This window comes from Pelophylax lessonae (assembly GCF_965119305.1).
Source record: "Pelophylax lessonae genome assembly, chromosome: 3".
Classification (NCBI taxonomy): domain Eukaryota; kingdom Metazoa; phylum Chordata; class Amphibia; order Anura; family Ranidae; genus Pelophylax; species Pelophylax lessonae.
The window spans coordinates 656567381-656587764 of NC_138770.1; the positions used below are offsets into that span (position 1 = coordinate 656567381).

At 45.4% G+C, this 20384-nt stretch overlaps 1 protein-coding gene across 1 annotated transcript in view; it reads right to left on the bottom strand.

Annotated features, from left to right (window-relative positions):
* RTN4 (reticulon 4) overlaps positions 1 to 20384 on the bottom strand; it is a 133957-nt gene that overhangs the window by 14796 nt on the left and 98777 nt on the right. Inside the window, exon 5 of the mRNA XM_082249290.1 lies at positions 8832 to 8970. Within this exon, the coding sequence (XP_082105416.1) occupies positions 8832 to 8970 (139 nt within the window). The remainder of the gene's footprint in view (positions 1 to 8831; positions 8971 to 20384) is intronic.

Genomic DNA, 20384 nt, shown 5'->3' on the forward strand with positions numbered 1-20384 from the left:
CCTGCAAAAGTGATGTGCATTTATTATTTATTTCAAAAAAGGTGAACTTTTCCTTTAACAAGTAAAGTCCTATAGGAAGAAAATGTACTATAGATGTCTCCAGTCAGTCAATCTTAGCACTGTTATGACAGCTATATTACTCCCTAAAATGTTAACCACTTCCATACCGCTGGACATCATATGACGTCCTGGGCCTTCAGTGGGCAGTCCCAGGGGGTATACTACCTCTCTCGGCTATAGGTACTCCGTTTTGTTACAAGCCATGTCAGAAGAATTGCAACTCCACAGAGGGGTGGGTGCGGTGTCAGTCAATGAACAGTCAGAGAAATCGATTTTACGGTAAGTCAAAAATACCATTTTCTCTTTCATTCATTGACATTGCTCCTCATCTTGACTACATGGGACGTTCCAAAGCAGTGTCAAAACAGGAGGGGTGGGGAAAAATACTTCCCAAGGCTAAACATAGCCAACCAGGTAACATGGAGGTCAACCATAAAAAAACTAGCTCACTTGAAAAAAGTAAAAAACACCCTAAAAGAGGACCAAGTCCTCTACAGCAGCCTGCAAAACCTTGCAGCCAAAGGAAGCATCTGCAGATGCCAACACATCCACCGACGACCAGGTGGCTGCCTTGCAAACCTGCGTCACTGATGCCTGATGACAGAAGGCACTAAGCGCCTGATTAGAGTGCGCCTTGACAGGGAAAGGAGGAACATGACCCCTTGATGGAAAAGGCCTGAATCACGGTCGCCTGATCCATCTGGAAATGGTCACAGAGGAAGCGGACAACCCTTTCCGAGGCACATCCGTAAGCACAAATCGTGAGTCTGATTTCCTAAAAGACTCCATAGCTGCAAGGTACATCCTAATCGCCCAGACCACATCCAAACATGCAAAGCAATTTCCTTCAGATGTTTTGGCCTGGGACACAGGGAAGGCAACACAATGTGTTCATTCAAATGAAAATCAGAGACAACCTGAGGAAGGCAGGACTGATAGGGCAACCACCTTAATCACTGTGAACCACCAAGGTGAACAACATGGTAACGCCACCAATTCAGACACCCAGCACTCAGGGGTGAATACCCAAAAAAGGACAGCATAAGCAGTAGAATCTCTCAAAGATACTCAAAACGAGGCTTCTGGAGGACTGGGAGCGCCAAATTGAGGTCCCAAAGCGGCAACAGAGACCGCACTGGAGGGGTCAAGTGCCTAACTCCCCGAAGAAAAGTACGCACCAAGGAGTATGTGACCAAGGGCCATTGAAAGAAGACCACTAAGGCCGACACCTGACCCTTGATAGTACTCAAGACGAGTTTCTGCTCAGCCCCCTGTTGAAGGAAGGTCAAGATCTGAGCCACCGAAAAATAAGAGCGAGGATGAACCAGACTTGCATCATGCAATGTATGCCTTCCATGTACGATGGTAGATCTTCCTAGAAGTAGCGATGGTAGATCTTCCTAGAAGTAGATTTCCTAGCTTTTAACAGCGTTGGAATCACAGACTCAGATAAACCTCTATCAGCACCTCACATTCAACAGCCAAGCCATCGACTGTAAAGCAGGATGGAAGATTGGCACTAGGGACAGCAGATCCTCCCTAGTGCCAAGCAACCTCCACGACCAGCCGCACCAGATCAGCGTACCAAGTCAGCGAGGCCGCTAAGATGACCAAAATCCCTTCTGCCTTGAGCCTGCGTAGAAGTCTTGGCAGAAGCTGGAGAGGAGGGAAGCCATAAATTTGACGATCCTGACCCCACGGGGCCACCAGCGCATCTGTAGCGTCCGCCAGAGGATCCCACGACCGAGCCACATACCTCTGTACCTTTCTGTTGAGCCGGGACGCCAATAAATCCACCTCGGGGATGCCCCACCGGAGACCCAACTGACGAAACACCTCTGGATGAAGGGACCACTCCCCTCGGTCCAACGCCTGCCGGCTGAGGTAAACCGCCTGCCAGTTTTCCACCCCGAGAATGTGTACGGCGGAGAGGGATAGAACTAACCGTTCTGCCCACCTTAGAATGCTAGCTACCTTTCTACCTCCTCACAGGACAGAGTGGCAACATTGGGAGCCATTGGCTCCTACTGCTGTCAACCAAACCCTGTAATGAGGGAGTGTGGGGATACGGCCGAGCTGCACTGTGTCTATAGACGCAGGCAGCGTAGCTCGGGATCAAGCCTACATGAGTGGCCCCATAGAAAGCGGCTTCTTATGAGGGCACGTCCTGAAGAGGTAGAGCCAGGAGTGCTAGTGGGGGACCCCAGAAGAGGATCAGGACCACTCTGTGCAAAACCTTTACACACTTAATGAATGGCACTGAAACGAACCACACACAGTGAATGCATTGAGGCAATGTGCACCATGTATACACGTTGCCATCATGCACAACTGTGAATGGGCCCTAAATATTTTCAGCCTTTTACCATTATACAAAACTAAGAAAAATAGTAATTCAATGCACCCAAGCAAACATGGAGCCTAACCTTTAGAGGAGAACTGCATGCCCGCCCCTTGACTAGGCAAAATTCTACATGAATTTCTTCAAAGTTGCAGTGCACAAGAGAATGACATCATGGGTTACACACCTCTTATAATGGCCAAGCACAAAATCTTCATGCGCTGATAAAGAATATGTGTGGTAAAGGCCACAAAACTCCAGTGTCTAGTCACAAACCTTCCTGTTGCTGATAAGCCAGAAAGTATAATGACCTTTGAATTAAACCTGAGAACATGATTTGGATGACAACTTGGCAGTCTGCCGAGTTACGTCCATAAGACAGCGCAGCCCTCCCTCCCTTGCATTAGGTTACACATGTACCGCTAGGAATAGACAGCAGTCTGGATACTGCACAGATACCAGCCTGTCTTCATGTTACAGGCCAAGGAGACATGTCCATAGCAGTGTGGCATTAGCCACAAGCAACAATAAAAAAATTAAATAAAAGTTGCTGCCGGGGTATTCAGTCATTACGCAGCCTCACTTCCAGTGTATCCATTTCTGCCATATCTGACACACTGCCCCGTGCATGGAGTTCACAGCCAAAAGTTTTACACACCTCCTTATTGCTGCCCACTCTGAGCAGGCTACTACTATGTTGGCCCAGCTTCAGAGCGAGAGCCTTGGTCATGCGACCGGCTATGTGAAAGGACACAAATCCAGAATCAAAATATGGACTATGGTGGCGTTATCTGCTGGACCGTGATCATTTGTGTTTGGACGTCTTGAGGCAGCGATTTTAATTCCTTTTATTGCTGGCCGTATTATTAAAACTCCCGTTGTCTGGCACTATTCGGTCCAGTCTCTGCCACATTAGGAGGACATACCCAGCTGAATTTTGTCCAGGAGCGCGAGTACTCCCCGGATGGATGTGCAGATCATGCCACTGTGTACTGATTTATTTACCATGCCCCGGATTGTATAATTGAACCCATTTGGAGGTCACCAGTCTCTATGGTCCCTGAGGAAGCCCATAAAATGGCGGCGAAACATGTCGGACCTGTGTGACCCTGTTACCATAGGATATGGTTCTTAAATCCATGTTTTATTGCACTATTTTGTATACTTGCACTGATGCTTAGCATCATTTGTCGATTAATCTTTATGTCAATTATGTATTAATAAAATCATTGTATTTTATCTATTGTTCCGTATTATTATTTATCTACTTATGCCAAGTGAACCTCACCTTGAAAGTCCCACTTTTGGTGTATCCTATGCACACATACGGGTCTCATGGGGCCAATATAGAGTCCGTTGTTTTGGAAACACCTGTTTTCTTTCAATTCCAGAATCAAAATATGTCGCCATTTTCTGAACACTTTCTCAGCATCTAAAGCTTATCATCCTGCAAATGCTGGTTGCCTGGCTGTCATGCCAACCCTCTGGCTTTAATAGTACAAGTCAGTTTTCTAAAAAGTATGCAGACAAGGACTTCCGCTTTTTCTCCCTCTTTCCTAAATACTCAGTTCCATGACTCACTAGTGGTGAATGGACAAACGTTATCCAACTATCATTTTCTGAAGGACAGAACAGCCCAATAGAATCTCCAGAAAAAATAAAATAAAATTTAAAAAATAAAATTAAAAAAAATAAATAAATATACACACATATATACACACACACACACACACACACATTATCTTACAAAAGTGAGTACGCCCCTCACATTATTTGTGTAAATATTTTATTCTATCTTTTCATGTGACAACACTGAAGAAATGACACTTTGCTACAATGTAAAGTAGTGGGTGTACAGCTTGTATAACAGTGCAAATTTGCTGTGCCCTCAAAATAACAACACAGCCATTAATATCTAAACCGTTGGCAACATAAGTGAGTACACCCCTAAGTGAAAATGTCCAAATTGGGCCCAAAGTGTCAATATTTTGTGTGGCCACCATTATTTTCCAGCACTGCCTTAACCCTCATGGGCATGGAGTTCACCAGAGCTTCACAGGTTGCCACTGGAGTCCTCTTCCATTCCTCCATGGCGACATCACGGAGCTGGTGGATGTTATAGACCTTCCGATAGAAACCTCAGTTTGAGGATGCCCCACAGATGCTCAATAGGGTTTAGGTCTGGAGACATGCTTGGCCAGTCCATCACATTTACCCTCAAGCTTCTTTAGGAAGGCAGTGGTCATCTTGGAGGTGTGTTAGGTGTCATTATTTTGGAATACTGCCCTGTGGCCGAGTCTCTGAAGGGAGGGGATCATGCTCTGCTTCAGTATGTCACAGTACATGTTGGCATTCATGGTTCCCTCAATGAACTGTAGCTCCCCAGTGCCGGCAGCACTCATGCAGTCTCAGACTATGACACTCCCACCACCATGCTTGACTGTAGGCAAGACACATTTGTCTTTGTACTCCTCACCTGGTTGCTGCCACACACGCTTGACACCATCTGAACCAAATAAGGTTTATCTTGGTCTCATCAGACCACAGGACATGGTTCCAATAATCCATGTCCTTAGTCTGCTTGTCTTTAGCAAACTGTTTGCAGGCTTTCTTGTGCATCATCTTTAGAAGAGGCTTTTTTCTGGAATGACAGGCATGCAGACCAATTTGATGCAGCGAGCGGCGTATGATCTGGGCACTGACAGGCTGCCCCCCACCCCTTCAACTTCTGCAGCAATGCTGGCAGCACTCATACGTCTATTTCCCAAAGTCAACCTCTGGATATGACGCTGAGCACGTGCACTCAACTTCTTTGGTCGACCATGGTGAGGCCAGTTCTGAGTGGAACCTGTCCTGGTAAACTGCTGTATGGTCTTGGCCATCATGCTGCAGCTCAGTTTTAGGCTCTTGGCAATCTTCTTATAGCCTAAGCTATCTTTATGTAGAGCAACAATTTTTTTTTTTTTAAATCCTCAGAGTTCTTAGCCATGAGGTGCCATGTTGAACTTCCAGTGACCAGTAAGAGTGAGAGCGATAATACCAAATTTAAACACACCTACTCCCCATTCACACCTGAGAGCTTGTAAAACCAATGAGTCACATGACACCGGGGAGGGAAAATGGCTAGTTGGGCCCCAATTCGACATTTTCACTTAAGGGTGTACTCACTTTTGTTGCCAGCGGTTTAGACATTAATGGCTGTGTATTGAGTTATTTTGAGGGGACACCAAATTTACACTGTTATACAAGCTGTACACTCACTACTTTACTTTGTAGCAAAGTGTAATTTCTTCAGCATGGTCACATGAAAAGATATAAAAATATTTACACAATTGTGAGGGGTGTACTCACTTTTGTGAGATAGTGTCTGAGTGTGTGTGAGAATGAATTTATTACATACACACTAAAAGAGGCCCAAGAGAGAAAAATGGAGGTTGTTGGAATTTCTTATGCCACACGATATTGAGGTATAAAATGTGAAGGATGATGTTACGCCATGTAAAAGATACCCAATATGTCATGCTTTAAAATTGCGTCTGCCTGTGGAATGGCGGCAATTTACAGTGCTTAAAATTCTCCATAGGCGATGCTTTGAAAGGCTTTACAGGTTACCAGTTTAGAGCAGCCCAGGAGGTCTCTAAAGTTTGCAACAATACCTCACGTGTGGTGCGATCACCATTTACATAAGCACAAGGGAGTAACCAATGCATTTGCATGTAAGCATGGTGGGACAGGGGGGGCGCTTACATTTTTATAAATTATTATTTTCTACAATTATTTTTGGATTAACTGCTACTGATTTATTGATCATCCATTGTTAACAGCATGGGCTGTGACAGGTTCTCTTTATGGAGAGATTTGGGGTCTATTAGACCCCAAATATCTCCTCTATCTTTCCATGCAGCCGATCAGACAAAGATCAGTCTGATCGGCTGCTTTCCTGGCCGCCAGGAAAACAGAGGTGGAACCGGAAGTGACAAACTACTCATCACTTTCGATTTCCAAGGTTACAGGAATAGAGGAGCAACGTCAGTTCCTCGCTCCCTGTTCAGGGCAGCCATCACTGCCAGCCGCATCGCCCAGGGCTCAGTGATGGGATGGTGGCGCCCAGGAAAGGACCCCCTTCCGCCACCCAGAGAAGTGATCGAGTGGCTAATTAGCCACTTGGATCACTCCTGCATTACAGGAGATTGCAGGCTGAAAATATAGATACAGAGATAATGCCTGTAGGTACAGGCAACATCCCACTATAACCACTAAAACCCTAGGACGTCCTCCTGGCGGGAAGTAGTTAAAGCGGAGTTCCATTCAAAAGTGGTAAGTCAGAAGTCTGGCCCCCCTCCTCCTCCCTCTCCTTCCAGGCCAGTAACCGAGCACCGCGCGCTTCCCGCATTAACAGTAGGGATCCGGCCGCGGCAGCATCCGACGGAAACATTGGCTACGGTGCCGACATTGCTGGATTCCAGGACAGGCGAGTGTCCCAATATTAACCACTTCCCCTTAGGTGGACATCCTATGACGTCCTGGGCTTTGAGTGGGGATATCTGAATAACTGGTGCCGCTGCAAGAATCAGATATTTTTTTTCAGCCAGCGAGTCCCTTCACCATAAGAACAATCATAGCGGCTGCTCAGCCACTTAATCGTTCTTACAGGCGGTGGGAGGGGACACCACCTTCCGCTGCTCTCCGGTGCGATCGGCGAGCCAGAGAAGGAACCGGCCGCCGGCGGAAGTGTCACCATAGAGATTGCGTGGACCAGATGGTCCCCGGCAGTCTATGACTCTAGGAGGCCCGGGCGCGACGTGATGACGTCCCGCCTGGCCTGGCAGTTTTCAATACTGCACTGATTTCAGCTGTTTTTTTTTTTTTCAGGCTTTCTAGCCCGTAGGAGAGATCTGAGGTCTTAATGACCCCAGATCTCGCCATAAAGAGTACCTGTCATTCACTATGCCTATTACAAGTGATGTTTACATTCCTTGTAAAAGTAAAAATTAAAATAAAATAAATGTAAAAAAAAAAAAAAAAATGTAAAGTGCCCCTGTCCCCGCATGCTTGCACGCGGAAGCGAATGCAAGCTTTCGTCGGGGCCACATATGTAAACGGCGTTCAATCCATACATGTGAGGTATCGCTGCGAATGCTAGAGTGAGTAAAAATCCTAGCCCAAGACCTCCTCCAACTCTAAACTGTTAACCTGTAAAAAAATTTAAAGCGTCGCCTATAGAGAATTTAGTAGCGAATTTTGGCGTCATTCCACGAGTGTGCGCAATTAGAAAGCGTGACATGTTAGGTATCCATTTACTCGGCATAACATCTTTTACATTATACAAAAGAATTGGGCTAACTTTAGTGTTTTGGTTTTTTTTATTCATTAAAGTGTATTTTTTCTCAAAAGTTTGAAAGACCGCTGTGTAAATACAGTGCGACATAAAATATTGCAACAACTGCCATTTTATTCTCTAGGTTCTCTGCTAAAAAATATGTTTGGGGGCTCCAAGTAATTTTCTAGCAAAAATGGGATTTTTGACTTGCCGTAAAATCCTTTTCACCGATGTTCATTGACAGACAAAGCTCCAGAATCTTCTTGACCACTGGGTTATGCTGCCCCCTACAGAGTAGGACACTAGACAGGAAAAATACTTTACCACGCCTATGGGGCAGTCCTAGGAGGTATACTCCCACTTCCTGCTACAGGCATTTAGTTTTGTTGCAAGCAGTGTCAGAACAAAAGTAACCCAACTCAATAGAGGGGATGGTGCTGAGTCTGTCAAACATCAGAGAAAAGGATTTTTACAGCAAGACAAAAATCCAATTCGCTCTTTCCTTCATTGACTGACACAGCTCCAGATTCTTCTTGACCATTGGGACGTCCCAAAGCAGTGTCAAACATGAGGGGTGGGAAAAAAACAGCAGAAAAAAAAAAAAGTCCCAAAAGGCAAACCTACTCAACCAGGTAACATGGAACTCAACCAGGAGCAACTGGAGCTCACAACTGGAACTCAACCAGGAGCAACTGGAGCTCACAACTGGAGCACCCTTGTGTATCCATTCAGACACGGAGCTGCCGTTCAACCCCGCCCCCTCTCCTGATTGGCTCACTGACAGCCGTGGGAGCCAATGGCGCCGTGGCTGTATCTCAGCCAATCAGGAGGGAGATGGCCGAGGAACTCATGGACTTCGCTGGACAGAGAGGGGACACAGTTAAGTATTAGTGGGTGCTGGGGGACTGCTACACACAGAAGGCTTTTTATCTTAATGCATAGACTGCATTAAGAGAAAAAAAGCTTCCTGGCTTAACAACTCCTTCAACTTCAGAAGCGATTGCTCAGTGTGTAGGTAGTTTTGGGGTTTTCTGGCCCCTTTTCCTGTACCAAGATTGCAGTGCAGCCCTATAGAGTTCACCATGCTTTTCATCCAATATATGTACCTACCTTCAGAGAATCCACCAGATCCTCCACCAGGAAGAGACGCCTCAGCTCCTTAAGAGTGCAGTTAACATGTCCCAGGGCAACATTGCTATATTTATTAACAAGTTCTTCGGACACTGCCACATTGGAATCCAGATAAGATCTGAAAAATATAAAAACAGAGGCAGATCAGAATATGGAACCTTTCCAAAGTTCTGTTTAGGGTCTCATTCACACATAACATAGGTTCTAGTATGAGTCTTTAAATTGTGTTGCATGCCATTTTTTTTTTTTTCGGCGTTTCACCGTGAGCTGCAGCGCATCACAAGATGCAACCTGTTATATATTTTTTCAGTGCATACCAACACAGCTTTCCCTCTATCTCTAATGTAAAACAGGGCAGGAGTTCTGAGAGGGGGAGCGGAGCAGCTGAGAAAACAACTTCAGCACCTCTGCTGGGAACTTTGAGAATGACTTACTTCACAGTTCCTGCAGTTAAAGGGGTCAGTGTTGGCTTATTTTTAAATCTCATTTACTGCTGGTTAGGAATGTGTAAGAAAAAAAAAAAAAAAAAAAACTTTAATGTCCATAGCCTGCCAACAAGTGTTCACTTTATTAGACAACTAAGTTTATCACAAGATCATTTTAACTAACCGCACAGATTTTACACAATTTAAAAAATGTACAATTGCAGTACAGCCTTCCATGCTTTCCCCACATTAAAGAATATGTAAACCCAAAAACATTTCATATCCTGATAGGTCTGCTGTACCATGTACTTGTATGAAAACGTATCCTGTTCTTTTTGTATGGTTTCATTTATGTGAAATCTCTGGTGTTCCTGCCAGTCCCCCCCCAACTTTCCTATTAAAAACTGATGACACTAAGCAGGAGAAGACACTGGTCAGTTCTCTAGCTATGCTGGGAACTCCGTGTGCTCTCCTCCAATGATCAGGCTTGTCCTGAAACCCCCCTCCCCCCAATCCTGCACAGCCATTCACTGGGAAGATCAGTGTGCTGCCGTTTCTCCTCCTTTGGGCTCTTATGCAGCTGAGAACAGAGCTGTTATAAAAAAAAAAAATCCATCTCTCTGATGTTCATTGACAGACACAGCTCCTCATCTTCTTGACTATGTGGGTTATGCTGCCCCCACAGGAGGACACTAAGCAGGAAATAACTTTACTACGCCTATGGGGCAGTCCGAGGGGAGTATACTTCCATTATCTACTATAGGTACTCAGTTTTGTTACAAGCAGTGTCAGAAGAAAAACCATTAACTCCATAGAGGGGTGGGTGCTGTGTCCCTCAATGAACATCAGAGAAATGGATTTTACGGTAGATCAAAAATCCCAATACAGTAAAACCTTGGTTTGAGAGTAACTTTGTTTGAGAGCGCTTTGCAAGACAAGCAAAATTTTCAAATAAATTTTGACTTGGTTTACAAGCGATGTCTTGATATACAAGTAGCCTCAAGTCACAGCTGAGTATAAAAGAGAAGAGAGGCGCCTCTAAGTGTAGCAATATGGTTACATTTAATGAAGGTACAACATTTAGCAACTCACATAGTTGATGATTGGAACAGGCACATCTAAGGATGCAGGCATCAGGGGTAAAGCTGTCCACATAGGACCATCCTCCGCATCGCCATCTACGTCATCCCTTCCATGTTGCCCCTCGCTTTCAGATCGCTTTACTGCAGGGTGGTCTTCCCGGTCAGGATTACAGACTGGCAGCCGGCGGTGCAGAAGATAGTCTATGTGGACAGCTTTACCCCGGATGCCTGCATACTTAGATGTGCCTGTTTTATTCATCAACCTTGTGAGTTGCTAAATGTTGCACCTTCATTAAATGGAACCATATTGCTACACTTAGAGGTGCCACTCTTCTCTTTGATACTCTGTAGCTCCTGCTGGATTTTGCTTCTAATCCCGTTGTGGAAGCGGATATTTGTGGATGGACATTTTATGGTTACACAACCTATCGCAATGCTATAATCTTTTTATATGGACTATAAATTGAAGGACTTATGAATGAATGGTTGTGGAACGAATCATCTGAGTTTCCATTATTTCTTATGGGGAAATTTGCTTTGATATAAGAGTGCTTTGGATTACAAGCATGCTTCCGGAACGAATTATGCTCGCAATCCAAGGTTTTACTGTATATATAATATATTATCTCCTTTAAAGAAGGATGCACAGCCCTTGTGCTGTGTCATTTACCCCTCTCTAGGTTTAAAAAAAAAAAAACCTGGACTACAAATAAATTTTTTAAAAAGGTTGTGTCCCATCTTTTCTCCTATACCCCTGTCAGCTCAGGAGTCAGCATTATGACATTCTGTAATCCCAAAAATAAACCTTGGTTAAAATCATTGTAAAATAATGTAAATCGGTTTTGTAAAAAGTTTATACAATATCCAGTGAGTCTCCATTTGTAAGCGGCGCTGTAAAGGTATTTTCCACAATAAAGTTAGAAAAGGAGACACACTGCACATTAGAATCTTTTTACAAAAAACGGATTACATGTTTTTACAAGGATTTTAACTAGGGCTTATTTTCAGGGTACGGCTTATATTGCAGATATCCCCCCCAAAAAAAAAAAAAAAAAATCAAGCTAGGTCTTATTTTCGGGGTAGGGCTCATTTTCGGGGGAAACAGGGAAGCCACCAAAAGGCCACCCTTCGGAGACAAGGGAACCTCCCGAATATTTTCAAAAGGAGGCTTCTGGAGAACTGACAAAAACCGAATCGGGATCCCACGGCGGCAATGGAAACCACACTGGAGGAGCCAAGTGTCGAACTTCCTGCATAAAAAAAAAGGTACACACCAAGGAATGTGTGCCCGATGGACATTGAAAAAAACCAGCCAAAGCCGAAACCTGGCTCTTGATGGTACTTAAGGCCAGGCGCTGCTCAACCCCCTGCTGGAGGAACGCCAAGAACCGAGCCACCGAAAAGGAGCAAGGGTGAACCCCAAGACTCACACCACGCAATGCAAGTCTTCCAAGTGCGAGGTAGATCTTCCTAGAGGTAGATGTTCTAGCCTTTAAGAGCGTAGGAATCACCGATTCAGACAACCTTCTATCCTTCGTCACCTGGCTTTCAACAACCAAGTTGAAAAAGCGAGTGACTAAAGCAGGATGGAAGATTTGCCCTTGGGACAGCAGATCTTCCCTGAGAGGAAATCTCCAAGGAGCATTGGCGTTCCGTGTACCAAGACAAGCAAGGCCAGTCTGGAGCCCCTAGAATGACGGGAATCCCTGCTGCCTCGATCCTGCGCAGGAGTCTCTGCAGAAAATTTGAGAGGAGGAAAGGCGTAAATCAGACGATACTGACTCCAAGGAGCCACTAAGGCGTCCGTGGCGTTGGCTAGGAGGATCCCGAGACTGTGCCACAAACCTCTGTACTTTCCTGTTGAGACAAGAGGCCAGCAGATCCACCCCAGGAGTACCCCCACCGGAGCCACAACTTATGAAACCCCTCCAGATGAAGTGACCATTCCCCCCAGGTCCAACGCTTGTCGACTGAGGTAATCTGCTTGCAAATTTTCCACTTCTGGAATGTGCACAGCAGAGACAGCTGAAACAAAAATGTTCTGCCCACCTCAGAATGCCGACTACTTCCCGAGCCAGCAGGGCACTTCTTGTGCCCCCTTGGTGATGGGCATAAGCTACGGCCGTGGCATTGTACGATTGAATGCATACCGGACACCCCTGAAGATGAATAGTACAATGATCCAGACAATATCTGATTGCTCGAAGTTCCAATACATTTATTGGTAGCCTGGACTCTTCCTGAGTGCAGACCCCCCTGAGCACAATCTGTGCAGAGGAAGTACAGGGGAAGAAAAGGTTCTCCCTGACAAAGTGCAGCAGAACAAAGCAACCAAACCAGGGATCCTCTCATACTCCGACTCAACAGGATCAGATTGTCTAGCGACTGAGGATTCTTGTTCCATTTCACCAGGATCTTTTTGCAGAGATCTCATGTGGAACTGTGCAAATGGAACCGCCTCGAAGGTAGACACCATCAGGCCCAGCAACCGCATGCAATTGCGAAGAGATGACCATCTGCTGGACAGAAGCCGAATAGCCTCCTGCAATTTCTGGGGTTTTTCTAAAGAAACACCCTGGGAGTTCAGAGGCAGACCCAGCTAGTCCAAGTTGACAGAAACAGAGGAGACTTCTGAAATTTCAGAATCCAACTGAACTCCCTCAGAGTTTGCAGAGTAATCTCCAAGTTGTCCAACAGAGCAGTAGTAGACTTTGCTTGCAACAGCAGATCGTCCAGGTACCCCAGTATCGTGATCCCCCGTTGACGCAGAAATGCTAGCACTGGGGCCAACACTTTTGTGAAGACCCAAGTAGCAGAGGTGAGACTAAAGGGTAACGCTATGCACTGATAAAGCTCCTCGCCTACGGCAAAGCGGAGAAAGCGCTGGTGCCGGCACTTATCAGGACGTGAAGGTAAGTGTCCTTGACATCGATAGAGGCAAAAAAATCCCCCTGATGCAGGGATGCCACCACTGTGCAAATGGACTCCATCCTCAACTTCTGCAACCACACAAAGCAGTTCAGCGCCTTGAGGTTCAGGATTGGACGCACCTTGCCTTTCTTCCTGGGAACTGTAAACAAGTTTGAGTAAAAACCTTGAAAACATTCGGATGCCAGAACAATCACCTCTTGAAGTAACAAGTCTGGCACTGCCCAAAAGAGATCCCTTAAGCGATCTGGGGACAAGCGCAGGTTGGAATCTTTCCGGAGGATGTGATCGAAAGTTGATCTTGTAGCCGGAGCGAATGACACTTGTCCTGTAACCGGGAGGTCCACAGATCCAGAAACCAACGACCAAAGACGTCCACCAGACACGTGTGAGGGCGCCCCTTCATACAGAGGAAGCCTTCACTGCAGGTCTGGCAGAACCCGCTTGTGGCTTGCCAGACAAGATGGGGGTGACAAAGGTCTGCAGAAGACCACCAAGAAAGGGTGGAGGGGCACTGTCTGGGGAGGGGAGCCTGGGGATCCGACCATCCCAGGGGGGACCCATGTCCACCCCAAAAGCCTCCAGGGACAGCTACTTACCACACGAGGAACAGGATGGGCACCGCTCTGGTCAGACTACCACTGGGTGCTGTCGGCCAGGAGGAATGCTGCGACTCAGGCTGAAGCCAGGTCGTATATGCTGCCCCCCGCAAGACATTAACTCGCAGGCCAGCCCTCATCCAGTAGGGCTACGTCGGGACCGACCTGCAGTCTGGACACGCTCACTGGCCAGACTGGGGACGCTCTGGATCTAGATTATCCAGTCAGTCACCCACTCCGGCAATTGATTGTAGATTTTCAACAGGAACAAAATAAAGGAAAAAAAAAAAAAAAAAAATCACCAGGACCAGAGATCCCAGCAAGGAACTATGTCCTTACTAGGCAGGGAAAAAAATAAATAAATAAAAAAACAGTATCTATAGCAGAGAGTGGGAGTATATTCCCTGGGACTGCCCCATAGGCATAGTCAAGTTCTTTCCTGCCTAGTGTCCTACTCCTGTAGGGGGTCAGCATAACCCAGGTAGTCAAGAAGAGGAGGAGCTGTGTCCATCAATGAATGAAAGAGAAAAAGGGTATTTACAGTGTTTTATGTATGTTAATGTAAAGCTTGAGCGGACAACTTCAGCACCTCTGCTGGGAACTTTGATTACTTGCTCCACAGTGCCTGTAGTTACAGAGGTCAGGGTTTGTGTGTAATATATATATATATATATAGCTCATTTACTGGTAGTTGGGAATATGTACAACTTGAATGTCCATGGCCTGCGGACAGGTTCACTTCAGACAACTACATTTAATCACCAGATCATTTTAACTAACTGCACAGCATACAGATCTTAAACACAATGTAAAAATGTACATTTGCAGTACTGTCTCCCATGCTTCCCCCACACCATTAAGCTATGACGTTTGCTGCCAAAAATAATCTGGGCTCTGTAAAGGGAGCGCTCTCCTAGGGGTTCAGAATGATTGCTCTGAAAGGTTTCTCCACAACAGTGCAGAGAAAATGAACAGGTTTTCCTGTTTTGACACCTCTTTCAGATTGTAATATAATGAGCTCAGTTCAAATAGTCTTAGGATGTCAAACCGCTTTGCTGGGTGGAAGAAAAAAAAAAAAAAAAAAAAAAAGCTTCCCTAAAAAGGACAGCTTCACTTACGATAGCTTGATGGGAGCTGCTTAGTAACAGTAACAGCGGTCTAGAATGCCGTGAAGCAGGTCAGTTGGGGGTGGGGGCATTAAGCTATGTATGTTTTACATCAGTGTGATGACCAGTGCAGAACTGTCATGAAATACAGATCTAGTCTATGGATATTTTAGGTACGAGTTCAGAAGATGGGTCAAGCAGTTATGGCATTCCTGCTGAGATGACCTTGACAAGGCTTTCCCTAAACTGATCAGTATGTGGAGTATGTCTGCATAAGGGGAATTCGCAGCAGATCGCTTCACAGTGCAACTAAAAAAAGGCATTGACGGAACAGCGGCACTGCCGGTTTCTGTACAGTAAGGGCCGAGACAAAAGTTCACCTAGGCCAGGCGCCTCTGAACAACCACTCTGCAACTTTCTGAAAATACAGTTTACTTTAAATAGAACTTTGTTTCAAGGGCTGCAGAATGTCTGAATGGTGTAGTACAGTAATATTAAAGGTTAGAGAGTCCTTTCATACACGCGGCGTCCATTCTGCTCAGCAGGGGATCCGCAAGCAGATCTGAAATCAGAGCAGAACAGAATGGAGGTCACTTTAGGACATCTGTGCCCAATTTTTTTTTTTTACTTCCTGAGCTAGACAAATTCTTGTTTATAGGCAGGCGGGTGTTCATAGACTTGCATTAGGCATTTATCTGGGCTTCTATGTAGTTGGATGTAAATGGACGCATATCCGCCAGACCAAAATTTAGAAGGGACAATAAACATGAAGCTAGGCGTTCGAGCTGCACGGTTCTGGATAAAATGAGAATCATGATTTTTTTGTTTACAATACAAAGATTACGATTCTCGGCGTAACATCAGCCTTTAAATTATACAAAAAAAGTTGAGCTAACTTTACGGTTTCGTTTTTTAAATTCATTAAAGTGTATTTTTTCCCCCAAAACTGCTTTTGAAAAAAGACTTCTGCACAAATACAGGGTGACAAAAAAAAAAAAAAAAAAAAAAAGAAGAAGATTGCAACAATCACCGTTTTATTCCCTAGGGTCTCTGCTAAAAACACCCGTGCCGTTCCTTCAGAGCCCTGTGCCGTGAATGGCGGCTCCCACGCGCATGTGTGGGAGTGATGTCATCGCACCTCTGGCCAATCAGATGGCCAGAGGACACAAACCAGGAAGCAGCACGGCCAAAAATGACGGCCGTGTCACTGCTGAGTGGGCGGCACTGCGGGGGCTTCGTTGTAAGGCGTTTCATAATGTGCTAGTATATCATGCATACTAGCTCATTACAGGTTTTTTTCCCCCTTTGTTTACAACCTCTTTGAGGTTAAAATGCCCTTATTTAGTCCCGGTTCACACTACCACGACTTGTCAGGCGACTGGTCAGCCTGACAAGTCGCGGTCCATTCTGTGCTACGGGAACCATTCTAATAGGAGCGGCTCAACTTAGAAAATATTTCCTGTACTACTTCGGGGCGACATCGGAGCGACTTGCATTGACTTCCATTATGTGAAGTCCGTGCAAGTCGCGCCAAAGTCGCGGTGCACGCGACTTCAAAGGTCGCCCCCGAAGTCGGATCGCCATAGTGTGAACCGACACTTACAGACAGAAGTTTGTTCCTTTGATCTAAAAGAACGAAATGATACATTGTAAAGCATTATGTTTATAGTTATCTAGCAGCCTTAACAATGTTGATAAACATTTGCTGGGGCTCTTTAATTTTATTTTTTTGATAGCTGTGAGGGCCGGTTCACACTATTGCGAGTGCGGCGATCGCATGTAATGTCGGAGCGCACTGCTCCTTCATTACATGCGATCGGATGTGCGGATGCAAATTCAGCCATACACTTTGTATGGCTAAATTCGCACCGCACCTGCACAAAAGACGCACAGGACCCTTTTTTCCAGCCGCATCAGGATCGGATCGCACAGTGGTTCACACTTGTGCGATCCGATCCTGTGCAAACTGTCAGATCGCAGTGCGATATGCGATCAAACTGGGGGTGTCGTTAACATTTAATTGGCACCCCCTGCGTATCGCATATGGCAGTGTGAACTGCCAGATGTGCGGGTGCGATGCGGGAACAGGCTGCGAATTCGCAGCCTTCCCGCATCGCACAAGTGTGAACCGGCACTTCCAGACAGAAGTTTGTTCCTTTGATATAAAAGAATGGAATGATACATTGTAAAGCATTATGTTTATAGTTATCTAGCAGCCTTAACAATGTTGATAAACATTTGCTGGGGCTCTTTTTTATTTTATTTTTTTTGATAGCTGTGAGTGAGCAGAGAAGGGCACTAAGAATCGAGGACATGCCGTTTTAAGATCGTGAGCGGGGGGCTTGGGGGAATCGAGATAACAATTTTGTTTTTAATGATTAATTGTGCAGCTCTACTAGGCGTTCACATTGAGCTTTCAAATTCACCTGAAAAGTGGATCTGACCAGCACCCGGCTGAAATACCTCATAAATACAAAGATGAGCTGCACAGTTTTTAAATCTTTTTTTCTTAATCAGTTTGTGGCTATATTCTATAGTTGACCGCAATATAAATAATACTCTGATATTACTGAAAGGATTAAGCAATCAAATATTTAGTATAAGCTGGCACCCGTGTGTTACCTGGTAATGCATGCTGCAAATCTGCCACATTACCGTCTACTCATTGTTGCATACACTACTACTTTGGGGTAAGTTATTTTCTTTTTGCAGTTATCTATATTATACATGTTCCATTCAAAAATGATTATGTAAAAAGCAAAGGGTCCAAAATAACTAAGGTTGGGTGTAGTTCTACCTCATTACTGACCCATAAACACTTATGGAAGAAAGTCTTCCCCCTACATGCCTCATCATGGGATAAAAATTCCTCTGCCACACTTATTCATGCTGTATGTAAAAGCATATGACAGCTGCTCTGTATTCCAGGCATCACATAACAGACCTAATGCGAGACTGAACTTAGATCATTACATAATTATAAAATTAAAACCAAAACACCACATCAAGAGGCATGTCATGGGAAACAAAAAAAAAAAAAGCATATGAAGAAATGTTTCAGTATGGAGAGAGGGACAAAAACCACATAATTGTCCCCCGACATGTAATAAGTAAAGCTGGCCATACATTATACAATTTTCCAATACAGTTTCCTTTAAATTTACCTTCAACTACTCTATATTGTCAAAAGTATTGGGACGCCTGCCTTTACACGCTCATAAACTTTAATGGCATCCCAGTCTTCATCTGTAGGGTTCAATATTGAGTTTGCCCACCCTTTGCAGCTTTACCAGCTTCAACTCTTTATTTTAGTAAATATAAACTGCTAAATACCCTTTCAGTCTGCTCTCACTGTCCTATCCGGATGCAGGACCCCTGACGATCTGTCTGCACAGTGCTGATTGGCCCCTGTGCTTATCATATGCACTCTCCCAAGAATAAAAAAAAAAAAAAAAAACCTCTTTAGCAATAGACACCAAACTGAGCATGTGCCGCCTGACTCCACTTTTAAACGAACGATCCGATTAGATCCGCCTGTCAGTTTTTTAGGCAGACCTGATCGGATCCTCCATGCATCCCTAAGGGGCAGTGGATGTCAGCGGTGACATGTCCGCTGTAACCGCTGCCATCCGCATCCAATCCTGTCCGTGAAATACAGACGGATGGAAACACTATTTTCCATCCGTCCAGGGAATTAGATGGGATTAGAGTGGACAGGCGGTCCATTGTCATCCAATTTCCCCATAGAGAGCAGCGGGACTCTGACAGACTCCCTCTTGGCACACAGAGCGGAGAGGGAGCTGTCACCTGCCTGCTCTGCGGGGATCGGTGGATCGATCCCCTGCTGAGCAGCACGAAGCCCCCTGATGGAGGCGGACCGTGTGAAAGAGCCCCAATTGTCTTATCCGGACAGGTTATGGAGACAATGCAAGGAGGAGGAGGATCTGCGCATACGGGATCAAGCAGCCTTTTTACAAAAAGCAGAGGATTAACCCCTTAGGTTCCACCGTGAGTATAACAAGCATGCTTTACTGCATATATAGACTGATTTTTCTGTTGTGGGTTTAGTAACACTTTAAAATGCATGTGCGTGTAAAGGCAGGTGTCCCAATACTTTTGACAATATAGTGAATGTAGTGCAAGGGCCTGCCTGATTGCATACAAATTGAAAGTGTTTAGGCTTGATCTTATATTTTATGATTTTGGCAAATTTAAAGGAAAAATTGTACAAGACAACTGTATAATGTATGGCTAGCCTAAGCAAAATGGTTGCAGAGCAGCAAAAACCTGCACCTCCCCCAGCACAGAGCGGTTGCCTGTGTGAAAGCCAAAGCCACTGCAAGGCAGGCTGAGCTGTGGGAAGCAGTTCTGCTCCAGAAAAGGAATACATTTACCTTAAAGTAACCACTGTCATTACTGCAGCCCTGGACTCCTTCAGATCACTGTGATCTGTTACGCATGTTAATGTGCATAATTTCTTTCATTGCATTAGGATAGCCCATTTAATAAGAAAAAAAAAAAAAACCACCAAGAACAGGGCAAAAATATGTGTGTGCCCCCCCCCCCCCCCTTATATTTCCTCTGCTGTACTAAATGAAAAGATACTGCAATGCACTAAGGTTCCATTCACATATAGGCGTTTCAGATCACGGGCAGAACGGCTGCAATTCTGCTCGCAATCCCGAACTATTGCAGGTTGCATGCCTGTGCGATTCCCGTGACTTGCAATGGCACCCCAAACACAGCGCCATTTTGCCACGATGGTCGCCCGACGAACCGCGGTAATCAAGCATTTGCGGCAAAATTGCGCCACGTTTGGGGTGCCATTGCAAGTCACGGAAATTGCACGGGCGTCCCACGACTTGCAATGGTTCCAGATAGCGGGCAGAATCGCGGCAATTCTGCCCGCGATCTGAAACCCCTATATGTTAATGGAGTGTAGAAATGCGTGTTTTAGAGAGCTTGACACAGCCGTTTGAAGCCTTTAGCTGGCCATAGACGGTTCGAAAAGCAGCCGGTTCAGGAAGAACCAGCTGAGATTTGTGTGGACAGGCTGATTGTAACAAGTTGATCCATCTATCAACTTAGGTACAACGAGCCTGCCAGATTCACTTGAGATTATGGCTAGCGGCTGCAAAAGCAGCTAATGATTACTGCCTTATCCCAGCAGGGATGGCTTCCAGCAACCAGCCTGACTTAGGCCCCATAGACATTGGGAGTCCAACCCTTATGCATGAGACAGATGTTTAGCTGCAAGCAGGTGGCACAGGTGACTGTCCTCCCTCACTGCCAGCAGCTTGTCATACTATATAGGAGGCTGGTGGCTGGACAGGGTTTTGGGCAGAAACCAGTACTAGCATTTAGGGCAGTATGCACCCAGGGATGAATGCAT